The sequence below is a fragment of the Pelecanus crispus genome, chromosome 9, assembly GCF_030463565.1.
Source record: "Pelecanus crispus isolate bPelCri1 chromosome 9, bPelCri1.pri, whole genome shotgun sequence".
Lineage (NCBI taxonomy): Eukaryota > Metazoa > Chordata > Aves > Pelecaniformes > Pelecanidae > Pelecanus > Pelecanus crispus.
Genome location: NC_134651.1, coordinates 5,796,879 through 5,813,407, shown reverse-complemented (window position 1 = coordinate 5,813,407; position 16,529 = coordinate 5,796,879). Strand labels below are relative to the sequence as shown.

Here is a 16,529-nt window from a genome sequence, read left to right as displayed (position 1 = left end):
GCCGCCCGGCCTCTAAAGACGAGGCGAGCGGCGAGGGCCGGCGGCGCAGGGCGGCCCCCCCGCCGGCCCCGGGATGCGGCCGGGGGGGTGGGGGGGGTCCTGCCGGTGAAGCCCCCCGCGGCGGGGCCGCTCCTCCGCGACCTGGCGGTGACCCCCGCCCGCGGGGCCGCTGTCGCTTTAAGCGCGCCGGGAGCGCCGCCGCCGCCCGGGACGGGGGGGGGGGGGGGGGGGGGGCGTGGGGGGGGGGGCGGCCGCCGGCGCGGCCGGGGCTGCCCCGATTTAAAGAGACAGTGCCCGAAAGGGGAGCGGCGGGCTGGCAGGACCCGACGGGGTGGGCGGGGAGGGGGGGGCGGGCAGGGCCGGGCCGGGCCGGGCGCTGCCCGGGGGTGCGGCGGGGCAGAAGCGCCGCGGGCAGGCTGCGGGGGTGGGGAGGGGGAGCGGAGAGCCGCCCGCCCACGCACACTTTTCTCCCGTCCCCGGCGGAGAAGTGAAAGAAGTTTGTTTTGTTGAGCGGTGTGCGGTGGGTTTGTTGTTGTTTTTCTTCCCCCCCCCCCCCCCCCCCGACAGAGGGTTGTGTGGGTTTTGGGTTGTGGTTTTGTTTTTTTGGTTTTTTGGTTTTTTTTTTTTTTTTTCTCCCTTTCCTCCCCCCTTTCTCCCGATAACTTTCTTTGCACACACACACCCCAAGCCAGCCGATAAGACCAGGAGGGGCCGAAAGAGGAAGGTGATGGCGAGCCGGCAGAAACCCGCCGAGCCCCGTCGCCGCTGAGCCCTCCGAGGCCGGCGGCCCCCCCCCAGCCCCCCCCGCCCCCGGCCTCCCCGGGCCCCCGCCGCCCCCCGGCAAATGGTGGAGCGCACCGCGCCCGCGCAGCGCCCGCCGCAGCCCGGGACCCCGACGGCCGCGGCCTCCGCCCGCTTTTGACGCCAAGATGTTGCTGCCAGCCGCCTGAAGGATATATATTTTTTTTTTTTCCCCCCCTTCTCCGCCCCCCCTCCCCTCCCCTGCCCCCGCAGGCTCCCGGCGACACAAGGTAAGAGCGGCGAGCGCGGCGCCGGCGCTGCCCACGGCCCCGCGGGACGCGGCCGCCCTGCCCCGTCGGTGCCCGCCGCGCCGCCGGCCCCCGGGCAGACCCCCCCCTCCGCCGCCCCGGGGGGTGGGGGGGGCGACCCCCCCGCTCCTCGGGGCAGCGATCCCCCCGCTCCTCGGGGCAGCGATCCCCCCGCTCCTCGGGGCAGCGCGGGCTTTGCTTAAAGGAAAATTAAAGGCCCCCCCCCCCCCCCCCCGCCGTTTCCAAAAGTAACCGGAGGTGCGGGCGGCGGGGCAGCGCGCGCGGCCGCGGGGGATGGAAGGCGCCTTGCGGGGCCCCGCCGGGATTTGGGGGGGCTGGCGCTTCGGGGTTAGGTGTCCGTGTCCCGTCCCCCCCCCCCGCTTCTTTTTGTTTTTTTTCTTTTGGGGGGGTGCAGAGGCTGCTGGGGAGGAGGGGAGAAGCCCGGCTGTCCCGCGGCAGCTCCGGGCGGGCACCGCGAACCCCCCCATCCCCCCCCCCCCCCCCCCCCGGGCGGGCCCGATCCCGATCCCGATCCCGGTCCCGGTCCCGGTCCCGGTCCCGGTCCCGGTCCCGGTCCCGGGGGCGGTGACCCGGGCAGTGCCCGCCGTGCCTGGGCTGCCCGGGCCCTCCCGCGGGGCGAGCAGCTCTCCGCGGCTAATTAAGGAAGGTGAGCAGTTAATGAAGGTGAGCGGGCGGCGGCTGGGCCGTGAGCCCTGGCAGGAAACTTCCGCGGCTTCGCGTTAACTCCGCGGGCCGCGCTGCCGGGCAGCCCGGCGGCCAAAAACGCCGTGGGCTGGACGGGGATGCGAGCGTTCCCCACCGGGGGAGCAGCCTCCCTCTCCCTTGTCGTGTGGGGCGTGTGTTTCCAGGGGCTTTTTGTTTGTTTTTTTTTTTTTTTTCCCCCTAATAAAACCGGGTGGTTTGCTGCCGGTGCCCAGCCGGAGGAGTTACAAATGTAGCAGTGAGCTACCGGGATGCTGCGGCAACTTGAGGATAGGCCGGTGGTGAAGCTCGCGAATAAATAATGATATTCAGTCATATGTAACGATTAGTAATTTGTCATAATATTCGACTAGAACATCCTCTTTTGCTTGTCCGCAAGCGATCTCATTATATTTGTTTATTGTCTGCATAATTGGAACCATTTATTGGTATGTATTGAATACTGCCATGTTTTGCATGAGTGTTTACATTGTTTTTCATTTATTTTCTTTAGTTTGGCATAGGAAGTTCTATTATTTGCTTCAGTTAAGGGGAGTGATTTAAGTGTTTGCACAGAAGGGCTGTTGGGGAAGCGTAATATTAAAAGAGGATAAATAACTCTGCCTACCAAATAAAGTTTGGTTCGGAGTAACAAATACAAAAAGACGAAGTGGGTGCTGCGAGCGACGTAAATCCTGAAACAAAACACAAACCTCAAATGAAGCCAACGCCAGCTATTTTAGGAATTTTTGTTATATTCCCTGGCAGAATCATATTTCATTAAAACAATTATTTTAAACGTAAATAGTCACTGACGAATGCCAAAAAAAATCAGTTCCCTCTTAAATTAACATAGCATTTCTTAGCAATAATTAGACGACATCTCGATTACATGTAAACGTTTGTCAAGACGTTTTTCAGTACGTTTATTGTCCTTTTATTAATATGGATGTATTCTGACCATTCTTTAAAAAAAAAAAAAAAAGATCTCACCAGAGGAGCGTATTTCTGAATAAACATGCCTATATTATTATTATCCATTTGTTTACCTGGAAACCTGTGATTTATCTTTTGATTAGTATGCCCAGACAGCAACAGAAAGATTTACTCTTTCATATTCTTCCTTTTAGATCTTGGATGAGTTTTGCAATGTGAAGTTCTGCATAGATGCCAGTCAACCAGATGTAGGAAACTGGCTCAAATATATCAAGTTTGCTGGATGCTACAATCAGCACAACCTTGTTGCATGTCAGATAAGTGATCAGGTATGTGGTGTTCACTTTCTGGACTTATTTTTTTAAGGAACTTTAAGGTGTCAATGGAAAAAAAAAAATAACAGCAATTCACAGCAGATTTTGGCCTGTTTGCTGTTATGGTAAAAGATAAGGCACAGATGTGAGATGCAGAATAGAGTAATTTTGATTATGGGCTGCAGGTAATACGAATTTTCTATTTTTCCACGTTGTTCAATTCACAAACAATCCCCTATTTTTTTTTTTTTATCTTACACCTGATACAAACTGAGGCTGCTTTCTTAGGAATAGAAAGCCTCTATTTGCTGATTTTGGATTAGTAGCATTTTCTGGCTCCTGTTCCAGTTCAGTTGGATTGCTACGTTACACCGTTGGGTTGATCAGAAGCTGTAACGTGACATTAACGGAAAGAATGAAGATACAAAACTGATAATGCTGCCAATGTCGCTGTATGTGTGGGGCTCTGGATTTGAATGCACACGTGCATGAATATTATTATACCTTCTCATACACTTTGCTAGAACTCGTAATACTTGTATGCAGAACCAGGGTCTTCAGTGGTTTTCTTTCTCTTTTCATTTATTGCACTTAAATCTGCTCTTTGTTGGGCTGCAACGTTATTTATCCTTGTGTGTTGGAATAAAAGGCTGGAATAGGTGGAGGAAGGACGCAGCAAAGCATTTTGTTTTCAATTATGCTGATGAGTTATTAGGTGTTTCTTAAATCAAGGGTCGCTTTAGTCTGCGGATAATACACACCATTGTGAAATATTTTAACGGTGAAGTTAGGTTAAGAAAGCTATACTTCTTTCAAGTAAAATACCTAAAATAGCAAAGCAGCAACTGATTGTGAATTCTTGTTTCCAATTTAAAATTTGCTACCTGCAGCATAGGATTTGATCCATTTAATCAGTGTTTCATTTTTCACCACTTAATTAACTGCATCAGGTGAATGTTAAAGACTATCTTTAGCTGATTTAATTGCCCTGACAGTATTGAAGAAAGAATCACAACCAGACACAAAGCTTCAATTAGATATCATTCTTTCTAATCAAATTCCTTACGTGTAGGAAATGAATGTGAGACAGCCTGCTATTTCCAGCACGGGATTATGCATCTCGCTCATGCGAGATAGTTTCTGAAAAAGTTATTTAAACCGGTTTTAATCAACTATGAGAGAAGATTTTTTTGTTTTGTTTTGTTTTCATTTTCAACTTTTACAGTTCAGCCCTGAGCACATGTAACACAGAATGAGCCAGCCGACTGAGATATAATTTCTTTCTTTACATAGCAGCTGGTTTAACTAAAGAAGCCATAAAGATTATTAGTAAACGCAAAATACATTTTCCGAGTTGAAATATGCTTTACACTGAAAAACGATACGTTCTCTCAATGCGGGGCATGTATGGAACAGTGATACGAAAAGGAAACTGTATGGATTAATTGAAACAGCAAATTCAAATATTTTACGTTTAATAAGAGCTGGCATAGATAGGAAAGATTAGGAGTGGAATCACGTGGATTGGTCAAAGCAACTTACTGTCTGCGTCGGCAGTGGTGATCTGCAACTGGAACTGCACGCTAGGCTGAAACATCAGCATCCACCTCTGCGACGCAGCCGCGCACCCGCGCTTTGACGTTTTTGGAAGGGAACTTGTGGCGCTTGTAACTTTCTCTTTTTTTAGTGTTTACATTTCTGAGATTTGGTAACGGTGGCTGTACTGCTGCCAATAATTTCTTTCATTCACTGGAGACTTGTTACTTATTTTGCGCAGCACCATGCCGTTCATAATTCCATATTTTAATAGCTTATTGTTGCTGAGATTTGCAAATTAAGAATTGGTTGTCTTTCAAGCAGCGTGTCGTGAGCTGGGCGCTGTCAGCAAGAGATTGTCGTTCATTTGGCCCTCTGGAAAGGCTGCAAATTTACCCGCAAAAGTGTACGCGCACTCCAGCGTTTTATGACCAGAGCCTAAAAAGTTAATGCTAAAAATGTGCTCTCGAATCTTAAAGCGAAAAAGCCTTTCTAACAGCTCCTCCTTCTGCTTTCTTCTGGCACGAGCTCACCAGAGGTAATATAAAATATAATAGGAAGGCAAACTGGGAAATGGACATTACATGGCCAAACGCGTGCGCGTGCGAGGAGTGACAAATGCAAGTCAGGACCGAGCGCGTGTGTGTGCGTGCGTAGGCTGCGGGGCTGCCTTTGGGGCACGCCTCTGTAGCTCCTAGGAGAAAAGCGGGGGAAAAAAGAGGAAAAAAGAGGGGGGAGGAAAAAAAAAAAGGGTGAAGCTGGAGGACGTGTGTCAGTGGTTGAAGCTAGAGCTGGAGGCGATGCAGCCCAGCTGGGACTGGAGGCCCCAGCTCAGCTGGAGCCACGGCCGGCGCTGGGTGCAGGGGTGCGGGGGCACCCCGGTTCCCCCCGGTGCCCCCCAGAATGAGAAGCACCTCAGCAGCGGGGAGCATCCCCGCTGCGGGAGATGCTGCTCGCTCCGGAGGCACGGACACTTGATCAGCAGTAATTGTTCACCTCTAATTGCTTCAACTCATCTGTAAAATTCACAAGCAAACATTGGGCTCTACCTGAAAAGGTAAAAGCTCCTGCCAGCGCTCCCAGCCTCACGCTGCCCGCAGGTTTATGCTTCTAAATTCAGGCTTGACTGACAGGCAGGTATGATTCCCAGACTGCTCGAGGCAGGTTTTAGACGAATCTCAGGGCGACGTGTAATCTAGTTGCTCTGCTGAGCTCTACCTTCTGTCCTTAACAAAAAGAGCGCAAGAAAAACATTTTTTTTTGTTGTTTTCTCTATTGGACTTTCTTGAGAGACATACCACCCCACCTGCCAACTCATGGTTGAGGTTAGGTTTCATCACTTAGGATCAGCTTTACAAAAGGCCTGGGCTCGCTCTTACGGCTGCGTAAATGAGCTCTGCTGAGGTGAACAGCTCAGTAATGGTGGGATGCGGTCAAAACACGCATGCTGGATGCAACTCGTGTTTCATTTGATTGGAGGTGGAGTAGGGTTTAAAAGCTGCATTTTTTTTGTTGTTTTAATTTCAAACGAGGCTGATCTAGGATTTCTCTTTGCTGTCTTCCTATTATCTCCTGTCATACCCAATCTAAGCTGAACGTATGTAATTCAAGATGTATGTGAATAACAAAATTCCACAAACAGGGCGCTCTCATTTTTTCCTTTCCCCAAAGAGACTACAGCGTGTGCAGAGCTGCAGAGAGTCTTGTCACCGTTATTGCCCTGGAATGTGTTTTTTCAGCTCAGAGTCAGTTAGGATTCCATACCAGTTTCTGCTAACTTGGACGACTCCCCTCTGTTATCATTAAACATCTATTAGTTCAACTTTTTAATGACTTCAGAATGATTAGCCCTGTTAGGCTTTCTGGCAGCGCTGTCATCCCAGCAAAAGCATTATTTTAAAATATATATGTTAATGGAAGTGCAGTTGCAAATACAGCAGTGGCTATAGCGATGGCATGTCAGGGGCTGTCACACATTCCAGACACATTTTCAGGCTGGGATCACGGTCACCTTCAAGCTATAAAAAATGCCCTTTTTTTTTTTTTTGTTTTCCTTCTAAGAAATGTAGTTGATAGCAGTTGAATTTAAAACTCCCGAATATCGTTTTTATCTTGCTTATGGCTTGCAGAGCTCTGACAGTGACACAACCACATAATGCTGTGAAACTGCTCTGAGCTTCCAGGTCGCTTCCCCCAAAACTCCAAGGGGCTCAAGATCACTTTACTGAGGTTTTGGGTTGCTGTGTGCGCTGAAGTAGGTTTTTGGGGTTCTTCTTTTTGTGTGTTTCGTTCCCCTATACTCAAGCGTATGCCACTGCAATGGGAGCAAAACCAGTAGTGTTACGCTCTTAACAACGTGCCCGGTGTCAGCGATATACACTTACACGAGTGAACCTACTGCTGTAGGTTTCACCAGATCTGATCACATCTTACACGTTTTACAAACTTTTTTAATCTGCAGACACAGCTTCATGTTTCAGGTTTTACTGCCGCTGCCCCCCCTAGCTCCGTGGCAGGCAGCTCGCAGGCAGAAGACGGCAGAGACTCCTCCAGCAGCCCTAGACGCGCAGCCACCTGCAAAAGTTGTGTATTTAAGGAATAGTTTTGAGGCTTTTGCTGTCAGAGAGCGAAATTAAGGTTTTGGCTGTTGTGGGTCAGGAGGGCACACGCACGCTGAGCTCATACGGGGCCCTGTTCTGCCATGGTTCTTCCCATGAGCTATTAGTTTATCGAGCAAATGAAGCTTAATCCAGCTCCCACCGAAAATCTGTCTCCAGTGGAGCGGGGTCGCGTCAGCCTGGGGCTGGTGGAATGAGGAGCTCGTCGGTGGCGATTTTCCACTTCGTGCAGTTAGAGCCGGGGCTGCGGGTGAAGCTCCTGCCCGGTCTCTGCGTCTGCCTGCGTTATCTGGAGCTTGACGCGCTGCTGGCGTTACCGCTTTCGGCGTTGGCCTGTCCTGACGTGACCTAAAAGAAATTCTTTAGAACCAAAACCGGCAACTAGTTGTTGCCGTTTCTGCACAGCGATAAGCTTTTTATTGCCCATTCGTGCTTAATAAAAGTGGGAAGGCGCGTCGTCTCTAGGCAAAAAATGCCTTTTTGGTGATGAGAGCTGTCACATCGTACTCGGACGCTTGCCAGAAGGACCATAGAGGCTTATAGATGCCCACAGAGCCAGGAGAAGGCTGCAGCTCACCTGCCACTTCGTGTGGTTCAGGAGGGAAGGTGGGGTGTTAGAAGACAGCCGCATGGTGAGGTCGCCTCGGGAGAACGGGTGGACACACCGAATTGTGGTCTGATGTCGGTGGTCAGCGACCGGCCCCCTAGGCAGGAGATTTTGCAGGGCTGGAGCGGCGCGGCTGGATGCGGCAGCCCCTCACCTGGATCCGGGGCTTTCACAGAGGCTAAAATTCACCTACGATGGAAGAAGACATGAGTATCACTGGGGAGGTGGCCTGCAGCCCCCGAGACACCGAAGAGGGTACCCTGCGGAGGGACATCGTGACGCTCCCTCCTTGCTTTGGGGGAGCGGGAGGCACCCTTCGCCTCAGAAGGTGGAAAAATGGGGATTCCCGGTGCCGTTTCGGGAGAGCGTCCTCGCTCCAGCCCCTCCTGCTTGATCCGCTTCGGCAGTTTCAGGGCATTTCGGAAACGAGGAAGGAAGGGGTTCGCAGTCGTGGTGCCGAGGTGCTGCAGTGCTCCCCCACCATCTCGGCAGGGTGAAGGGGAGGGTCCGCTCCTCCCGCCTGTGCCCCCGCAGCCGCTCGCACGCAGGCACTTGCTGAGTTTTGCCTGTGGATTTTTGCTGAAGTTTTCTTTGGGCCTGATACAGCGCTTGGGAAGGATTCCTCTACATTAGCCCTTGAAAAAACTCCAGTTCGTTTCAATTTATCATTTGCCTAAGTATGGCGAGAAGAACCTGGCTCGGGTTTCATCACACGGTTCTCCAGCTGCAGAAGTTGTTCATCACAGCAGCTAAAATTGAAGCTTCGCCGTTTGGACCTTTTTCTTTCTTTTTTTTTTTTTTTTCCCCTCAAATGCTTAATTATGCCTCATTGCGAGGTTATGTATCCGTTTGTCCTTCTCGTTTTTCTGGTGGGCGTAAATCCTGATTTTGTTCGAGCTCCCCGAACGTAACGCTTGCTATTAGTTTTGGACGTTTAATTTGTTTTGCTTTTCAGGCAAGTTCCGCTCTCGCTCCGAAGCAGCGCGGCGGCGAATGCCAGTTGGCAGCGTGCACGCCGCCTCTCCGGGCGCTCGCTTTCCTGCCCCGGCTCGGGGTATGCTCCCCTCCGGAGCACCAGAGCCTCCAAAAATGGCTGGGAGATGGAGCTGGTGCCTTGCTCGGGGCAGACGTCCCCGTGGCACGTGGCGGAGGCCGGGAGCCCCTTGGGTGCCGGATATTGGCGCGGGAGCGGCGGCGCAGGGCTCTGCGGGCGCTGGTGGGCTTCACCAGGCTTTCCGCGGGGTGCGCTCCATCTTTGGGGTCTTCTCCTTCCCACCATCCCATGCAGAGCGGGTCCTCCGCGCGGTCCTCGCGGCAGCGCGGTGCGGGGTGCAGTCACTGCATGCCTTCCCGTGGTGCCAGCTGTAAGCTCGACGCGTCGCCTGCAAGGCGAACGTACAGACAGCACCGCCGCTGAGCAGCATCCCTCGCCGGCCCTAAAATCTGAATTTGCCAGGCAGCACTGGGGCACGTGGAATGTTTTCCGCAGCTCTCGCAGACGCAGGAATACAGGGTGTAGCTGGATGCGATGGAATACAACTCCTCTTCAGGGCTGCGCAGGACAGAAGCGTGCGTGGCAGCTGGTGCCTTTGCTCGCACGCAGGGGCTGAAGCGTCACTTTTTCCGCCCCCCCCCCCAAAACCGGCATCCTTCGGATAAAGCTTTGTGGGGGCCGGAGGGCGCGCTGGGCGGGAGCGGAGGGGGGGTCGGGACAAGCGGCGCGGGTCTCGCGGGGCAGGCGGCGCGGCCGGGGCACTTGAAAGCGCGCGGGCGGCGGCGGCCGAGCGCGCAGCCCCGGCCCGAGCTCGCGGGGAGTGCGTTTTCGCTATTATTTCAATTATTACAACTTCCTGAATAGGTTGAAGGTCATTCATAATTCACGCTTCTGTCATCTTTACACATGCCAAATGCAGTCTATTAAGCATAAATAAAATTTCAAGTGCCTGACCAGGAAAAGTAAACTGGGATTCATAACAATGAGGCCTTATTCATCCATTTAAAAGTAAATTGTGTGTGTTCCTTTTTTTTTTTTTTTCCTCCCCTCCCCTTTCCCTTTACGGCTTTGCAGTTTGGGAGCTTTTATTTCTGCTCGGTAGCATAAATATATGACCTGCGGTGTAGGCAGGCGCAGAGGACTGATGAGTTTGGCCTCCCCCAACTTCTCCCCACCTCAGACCCCCTGAACTTTGAAAGTGTTTCCAGATCTGGATCCGATTTTGCTCTTCCTATATAAACTGCAGTCACACACCGCTGATCCCAGGGCATGTGAAACGCGCATCTGGACTTTGCTTTTATTTTTTTTTCCTCCCCTCCCGGCCGTTCCTGTGCCGTGCAGCAGCTTTTCTTATACTGCACGAGGCAGACCGGTGCGCGCCCACGCGTCGCCAGCGCAGGTTAACCCGACGAAAGTCAGGTAACGAAACGGGCTTGGTAGGCTGAGGAGGTGATAGTCAGAAAATTAAAACCTTTCATTAATTACAGTAGAGGCAGGACCGCGTCCAAGAAATCTTTAAGCTTTGCAACGGAAAAGGCCATTTATTCTACATTAGCGTTTCCTAATGCAAAAGCTACTGCCTGCAGCAGAGGTTGCTGCTGTGGCAAAAACAGGGGCAGCCAGGAGGAGACCTGCAGGGCTGGGGGGTAATTTAATTTAGGAGCTCTCCCATCTGGGGGCTTGCGGGACCCCCACGCCGTCTGCCCCCAGTAGGCTGCTGCTGCTGCCTAAAAACTCGGGCAGCGTGGTTCATCTCCACAGTTACCTTCTCACTTCTTCTCAGGCAGGGTAATTCCAGGAGGTTTTAGGTGGAAAGAGTGAGAAAAAAAGCCTTTCAAGTGAAGTAATAAGGACAGCTATTAAAATCAGATTAAATTTGCCAGTGAGATCATTTTGGTTTAAAGTTCAATATGTTTTATTTTAGATCCTCATTGGAACGCAGTCTAGTATATAATCTGTTAGTGCAGTTGGGGGGGTTTTAGTACATATGGAAATTTTAAAAGCTATTTTTAATAATAATTAGAGTTAGTGTAATAACAATAATAATGACGTTGGAATGCCAGAGCTGGAACTCTGTCGCTTGGACCTTGTTTTGGAGAGCGTTAGTTCCGAGGTGCAAAATAAAGAAACATCACTCAATCTCAACCATGGAGTTGTTTCTGGATGCTCCGTCTCGTCTCCCCGCTGAGGTACAGAGAGGCTGGCCAGGTAGCATCTGACGGGTAGCTTAATCATCTCTGATATTTTTGAATACCAACGCAGACGGGACAACTGGCTGCAGAGCTTACGCCCCGGTTAGGGATTTATCCCACAGCTGCAAGAAAGATGCTGCATGGTACTGGGGTTTCCCAAAGAGAAGTGATGCACCCCAGCACAACGCTTTGTGAACAAGACCCTCTTTATGCCCATGTACGGTCCACGTGTCCTCGCGTTGCGACAAGAGGTGAAAAGGTCTATCGAAATGCCTCTGATGGGACAGCATGAGCAAAGGAGGAGGAGTGCTGGAGGAGGCTTTGCTGTGTTTTTTCTTCGCTCCTTGGTGTGGATGCACCGCTGACCTCGGAAGAACGGCTGAATTTACCTGACCATGACCCAAAATCTGGGAGTACCGAGGCAAGTCCTGGGCAGAGCTGTGCTGGGCAGAGCAGGAGCTTTGGCACAGTCCCTCTGAGATGGTGGAGGTCCCACCTGGCCGCTCCCACCCCAAGTGGGAGGCGGGTGCTGTTGCAGCAGGGAGGTCAGCAGAAGTCTCTCCGGTCAGCGTGCAATGCCACACACGTTATTTCCACCCAAAGCAAGCCAGTGACTAGGCTTATCTTCCAGGGATCGGGCTGCACCTTCCTTCTCAAATGTGTGGAGGCCATTATACTTCTGGAAGAAAAAAGCCAGTTTTCAATACATTTATCTCAATAAATGAAAAAACAAGTGTCGCTTAAACCAAATATTCACTGGATGCGGTGCTGACATCAGATTTATTTGCGGGAGTTAAAAGCTGGCTTCACTTAAATGTATTTCAGCCTTCGACCAAATGAGTTGCGTTGCCCCAGCCACGTCCCCGGTGCGCTGAAGCCCACGCAGCAGCCCCTCATCCTTCGGCGCCCGTGGCAGCATCAGCTCCAGAGGGGATTGTGGTACCTGGCATCCGTCCGCATGAGGAGGCATGCATGAGACCCTGCTGTGGCTCTCTCGGCCCCTCCCACTCTCCAAAATACTCCGTGGAGTTTGAAATCCCCTCGGCAAGGGGTGAAAATGGCAAGCCCAAGCAGATGCAGCTGACGGTTCGACCAGGACGGCGTAGAAGAAGAGGGAGGTGCAGCCTGGGCGGATCAGGCTGCCCATAAACTCCTTCTCCTGGCTTTTATGGGGAAAACTGGCCATAAGCAGGGGGTTGTGGCATGGGGACCCTCTGCCCAATGCGTTTTCCCAGTGCTCCGGGCACCTGGCGAGGGGCGAGCGCCGGGGTGGTGGGACGAGCTGGCCCCAGCAGCCTTCACCACCGCCCCCCTGCACGCCTCCTCCAGAGCGGTTTTTGGGACAAGGCGAAGAAAAGAAAAAGCAAATCCGAGGAAATGCGTCTTATTTAGTTATTTTTTTGGTATTTCGCCCATATCTGTGGGCAAAGGCCGCTTGTGCGGAAGGAAACGATTAGGCTATACGGCCACCTCCTGGAGGACATCGGTATGTGCTCGGCTGCCGGGGCCACCCGATGGGTGACGGTTCGTGTGCAACCGGGCGAGGAAAACACCGATGCATCTCCAGATACCCGTGCGCGGGCACCTTGCGACAAACGCGTCTGCTTGACTTGAAGCAGTGGAGGTGATTTTTCTGCCTTTCTCCCAATGCACTGAAAGGAGTATGGAGAGTTAAGAGTTTGAGAGCGAAACCTTTAAAACCACATTGGTCTGAGAAAACACAAAGGCGTCATTTTTTAGCGTAGGAAACATAGCTGTCGTGTTTTTGTTTAACAAGGCCTGAGGAAGTTACTAATATTTATTTGAGCTGCTTCGTGGAGCTTTTTAGTGCTCTTCATGTTTCCTGCTGAGACAGAAAGCAGCCGGATGGATTTTGGGAATTTCCTTTCGGCAGAGGCTCGCGGTGCTGGCGCGTGCTTGCCCGGGGTGCACGGACCCAAGGAAGCGTGGCCCCTTCGCCCTCCCGCAGCCTCCTGCTTCCCCGACGGGCTCCGTCCCGCAGCCTGGAGCCTGATGTCACCTGTACGAGGGGACCAGGTGCCACCGCCCGGCGTCACCACCAGCAGCTTTGGCTGCTCACGGTGTTGCTTCATCCGGGGCTGATTTTTCCTTTGATTCCTGTTTGCAGCTAAGGAATAAGCAGGCGTGCTGCTTTGTATAAGCCTCTCACCTCACAGCTTTCTGGAGCGTGTAGATGATTGAAACGGGGGGTTGGATGCCTGTGGTTTAATCAGCAACATCTTCTCAGGTCTGCTTTGGTGCCTTTTCCGTGTGCAACAGGAGTTACGTCCCTTACGTGGATCACTCAGGGGTGCGTTTTATGGCTACTTTGTACATGGCTTTGGTATAACTAAGCACGCAAATTGCTGGTGATATTTGCAGTCAGCACGCGGCTCATTTTGCAGCAGAGGCTGTTGAAAGCAATCGTCCTTTTTATCCTCACAGAGCCCAAAGCACCTACGGCTTTGGGGCTGGAAGGAGCAGACCTGCCGCAGCCGGCACCTCTCCAGCAAACGGCAGCCAGCACCCACGCTGGGGCAGGGTCTGGCCACGCGGTTTTGATCCTGTAATACTCACCGGCAGTGGTTTATGCCTCTTTGCCTGTTGTGGTAGTCACATTGCTTTTTTTTTTTTTTTTTTTTTTCCCCAGATATTCTACAGAGTGGTAGCAGATATTGAACCAGGAGAGGAGCTCTTACTGTTCATGAAGAGTGAAGATTATTCACATGAAACAATGGCTCCAGACATTCACGGTTAGCCACTTCTTACTATCTAGTCGAATAGAAAGTATCGTTGAAATTAAGCAAAAAATTAGCGAGATTTCTCCTCTGTTGGAATCCTTTTGAAATCCAGGATGGCTTCACTTTAGCCAGGGAGGAGAGCTGGGCCACAGTTGTATTTGCCTATCCTCTGCCCTTCCGTTTCTCTGAAAGCTGTTCAGTGAATAAACTAGTCTAATATTATCATGACTCCTTCAGTACCACTGAAGAGTGGGTCTGCTCTCAAAAGCAATGCCAGCGCTGGCATTGGGGGTTCTCTGTTTATTTTCTTCATCACTCCTGGGCCAAGCAGGAGCGTAGCTTCCTTTGGTGTTGCATTTTGTACCCGCTAATCTGGCGAGCTCTAGTCTGCACAGTCGATATTTCTCAGCACTGCATCCCTGCAACTCCTACTGTTGTTCAGGTTTTACCCCTGCTTGCTTGAACCTCCCTGGAAGATACAGAGGTTTGCAGATGTAACCGAGGGCAGTAGCAAGGCTTCAAGATTGGAACTTGATCATTTTGTGGGTATTGCAAAAGGAGAACAAGACTCCATGTCCTTATATCTAGGCTGTGCTGCTCCTGCAGGACCTGTATGGACCCTGATTATAGGTTATTTTTTGCCACTTAGCCAAACAACTGTTGTTCTGTCCTCCTGAAAAGAGAAAATCTCAGGTTGTTAACATTGCTGTCATTTGTGAGAACATTTGAGCCATTCTTCCTCCTCATGCTCATTTGTTACTCATCCGACGCACAGATTCTGGATCTGAAACTCCTGAGCTGTTGCTGAGATTTGTCCCCCACCTCCAAAAGCTCCTTTTGCTCTGCTGCCCATCGGGCAGTGGGTTATACAGCCACGGCAGGGACTGGGTGTAGGATATCTGCTTGATACCCATTAGATTGTAGTTTATGCCAGTGTGGACATTTTACAAATTCTCAGGGATTTGAGGACACTACACAGGGGTTTTCCCAGGGCAGGAGGTATCAAGGGCTGCGCTGTCTTAGAACGTTTAGAGAAGTATCTTTGATTCTCTTAAGAAAAAGGTGGGGATTATTTATTCATTCTAATTTGGTTTTGTGTTTGGGTTTTTTTTTTTCTATAGCGGTAACTTTGTTTAGTTATTGCTAAAGATGTCCCCCTTTTCAAGCATAGCATTTTCCATGCCTAGTCCCCATGGTCAAGTAGCTATTGTATAAATGACACCAGAGGAAATCTCTGCAGTCACACGCAGGAGTATGTCCCACAGGGCTAATTTATAAGCAGACTGAGCCAAAGTACTGCTCCTGGACAGCAGACAACAGAGCCCTATGATGCTTTCACTGGATCAGCTCAACTGTCAATAAGCAACCAACTACGTACGTTTGAGATTTCAGCCAGACTCCTCAGTGCCTTTCTGACTCAGAGCCCCTGGGTATTTATATCTGCAGGGCAGGTAACACTGGAACCAAACCAGGGCATCTGGCTCCTTGTATGGATCATCAGTCGAAAATCCAGCAGAGAAAAAGTATCATGGGATGCTCTTCTCCAAGTTTGCTTTTTGGGATTTTCTTCAGCTAATCTATTCTTTTGCAGGAATTAGTAATTAATGGCATGCAATATTCACTCCAAAGTGACACTCTAGTGATCTTCTACACTCATTTTCAGTAAGAAACACATTGTGATCAATTTTTTGGAATTTGAAGCAAGGCCCACTGTCTTCATTACCCCAACTTCATGAGCCTCTGGCTTACTTTGAACAGGGTTGGGTGCTGCAAAAGGACTCTAATAGAAATGAAGAGACTTTTAAAAACTCTATAAACACCCTTTTGGCTATTTTAGATGCTGATGTTCATGTCTAAGTCAGTCTCCTTCATTCAGAAAGGCAGAGACTGGCAGCCTCCACTGGATATCCACCTTAGACTGTGTATATCCCCGTTTAGGATAGTAAATAAACACACTGACTTTTGTCCTAAGCCAGTGTTAGGGCTCACTGTTGGATGTCACCCAGGCAGCTAACAGGTAGTATTGCACTGTCCTATATTGTAGAATTAAAGCATTATTATGAAGCGTTACAAGGCATCCTTGTTTCTTTTGAGGTTCTTCTCTTTTTCACTGAATAGCCATTTATTCAACCACACTGTCATGGCACTCCTGATGGGGTAGTAGTTAAAATGACTGAAAACTGATGCGATCTCCCTGTGCCCAACCCCTTTGTCTTCCAGAGGAGCGCCAGTATCGCTGCGAGGACTGCGACCAGCTCTTTGAGTCCAAGGCTGAGCTTGTAGACCACCAGAAGTTCCCCTGCAGCACACCTCACTCTGCCTTCTCCATGGTGGAGGAGGACTTCCAGAAAAAGCTTGAGAATGAGAATGACCTTCGGGATGTGCATGAAATCCAGGAGTGTAAAGAGTGTGATCAAGTCTTCACAGACTTGCAAAGGTAGGAGTAGATGCTGAAAACATGATTGGATGAGGTGAATTCTGTGACGGCTTCAGTCAGATCTTGCTAGGCATCAGCCAGGGCAGAATCTGATACCTTCATCTTCTATATGAACCAAAGATGAAGATGAATGAGACTTCTGTGCTGGTTGGTGTTTTACGGCATATAAAGCAATGGAGTCTCAATAAATCAGAAATTTGGTCCTTGCACTGAAGCCCTTAATGGGGACCTTGAATTAAGAACTGGATCTTCTGATAATCCGATCTTTAGCTGGCATGAACTGGGCTGATTGCAGTGAAATCAGAGGAGTGATTATAGTTCAGATCACCTAAGGTCTGGGCTCCTTTTTTTTAGTTAGAAATAACTTAGAACATCTGTGAGTGGTGTTCACTCATGTTACCAA

The 16,529-nt window shown here is 50.7% G+C and overlaps 1 protein-coding gene across 5 annotated transcripts in view; it reads left to right on the top strand.

The window, feature by feature from the left end:
- MECOM (MDS1 and EVI1 complex locus) overlaps window positions 1-16,529 on the top strand; it is a 193,792-nt gene that overhangs the window by 143,992 nt on the left and 33,271 nt on the right. For 4 of the 5 annotated variants that reach the window (XM_075716656.1, XM_075716655.1, XM_075716657.1 and 1 more), the window contains exons 2-4: window positions 2,882-3,016; window positions 13,599-13,701; window positions 15,910-16,126. In XM_075716656.1, the coding sequence (XP_075572771.1) occupies window positions 13,653-13,701; window positions 15,910-16,126 (266 nt within the window). In that variant the 5' untranslated portion in view covers window positions 2,882-3,016; window positions 13,599-13,652. Of the gene's footprint in view, window positions 1-2,881; window positions 3,017-13,598; window positions 13,702-15,909; window positions 16,127-16,529 lie in introns of those variants that run through there. The other variant, XM_075716653.1, reaches the window with a different exon arrangement.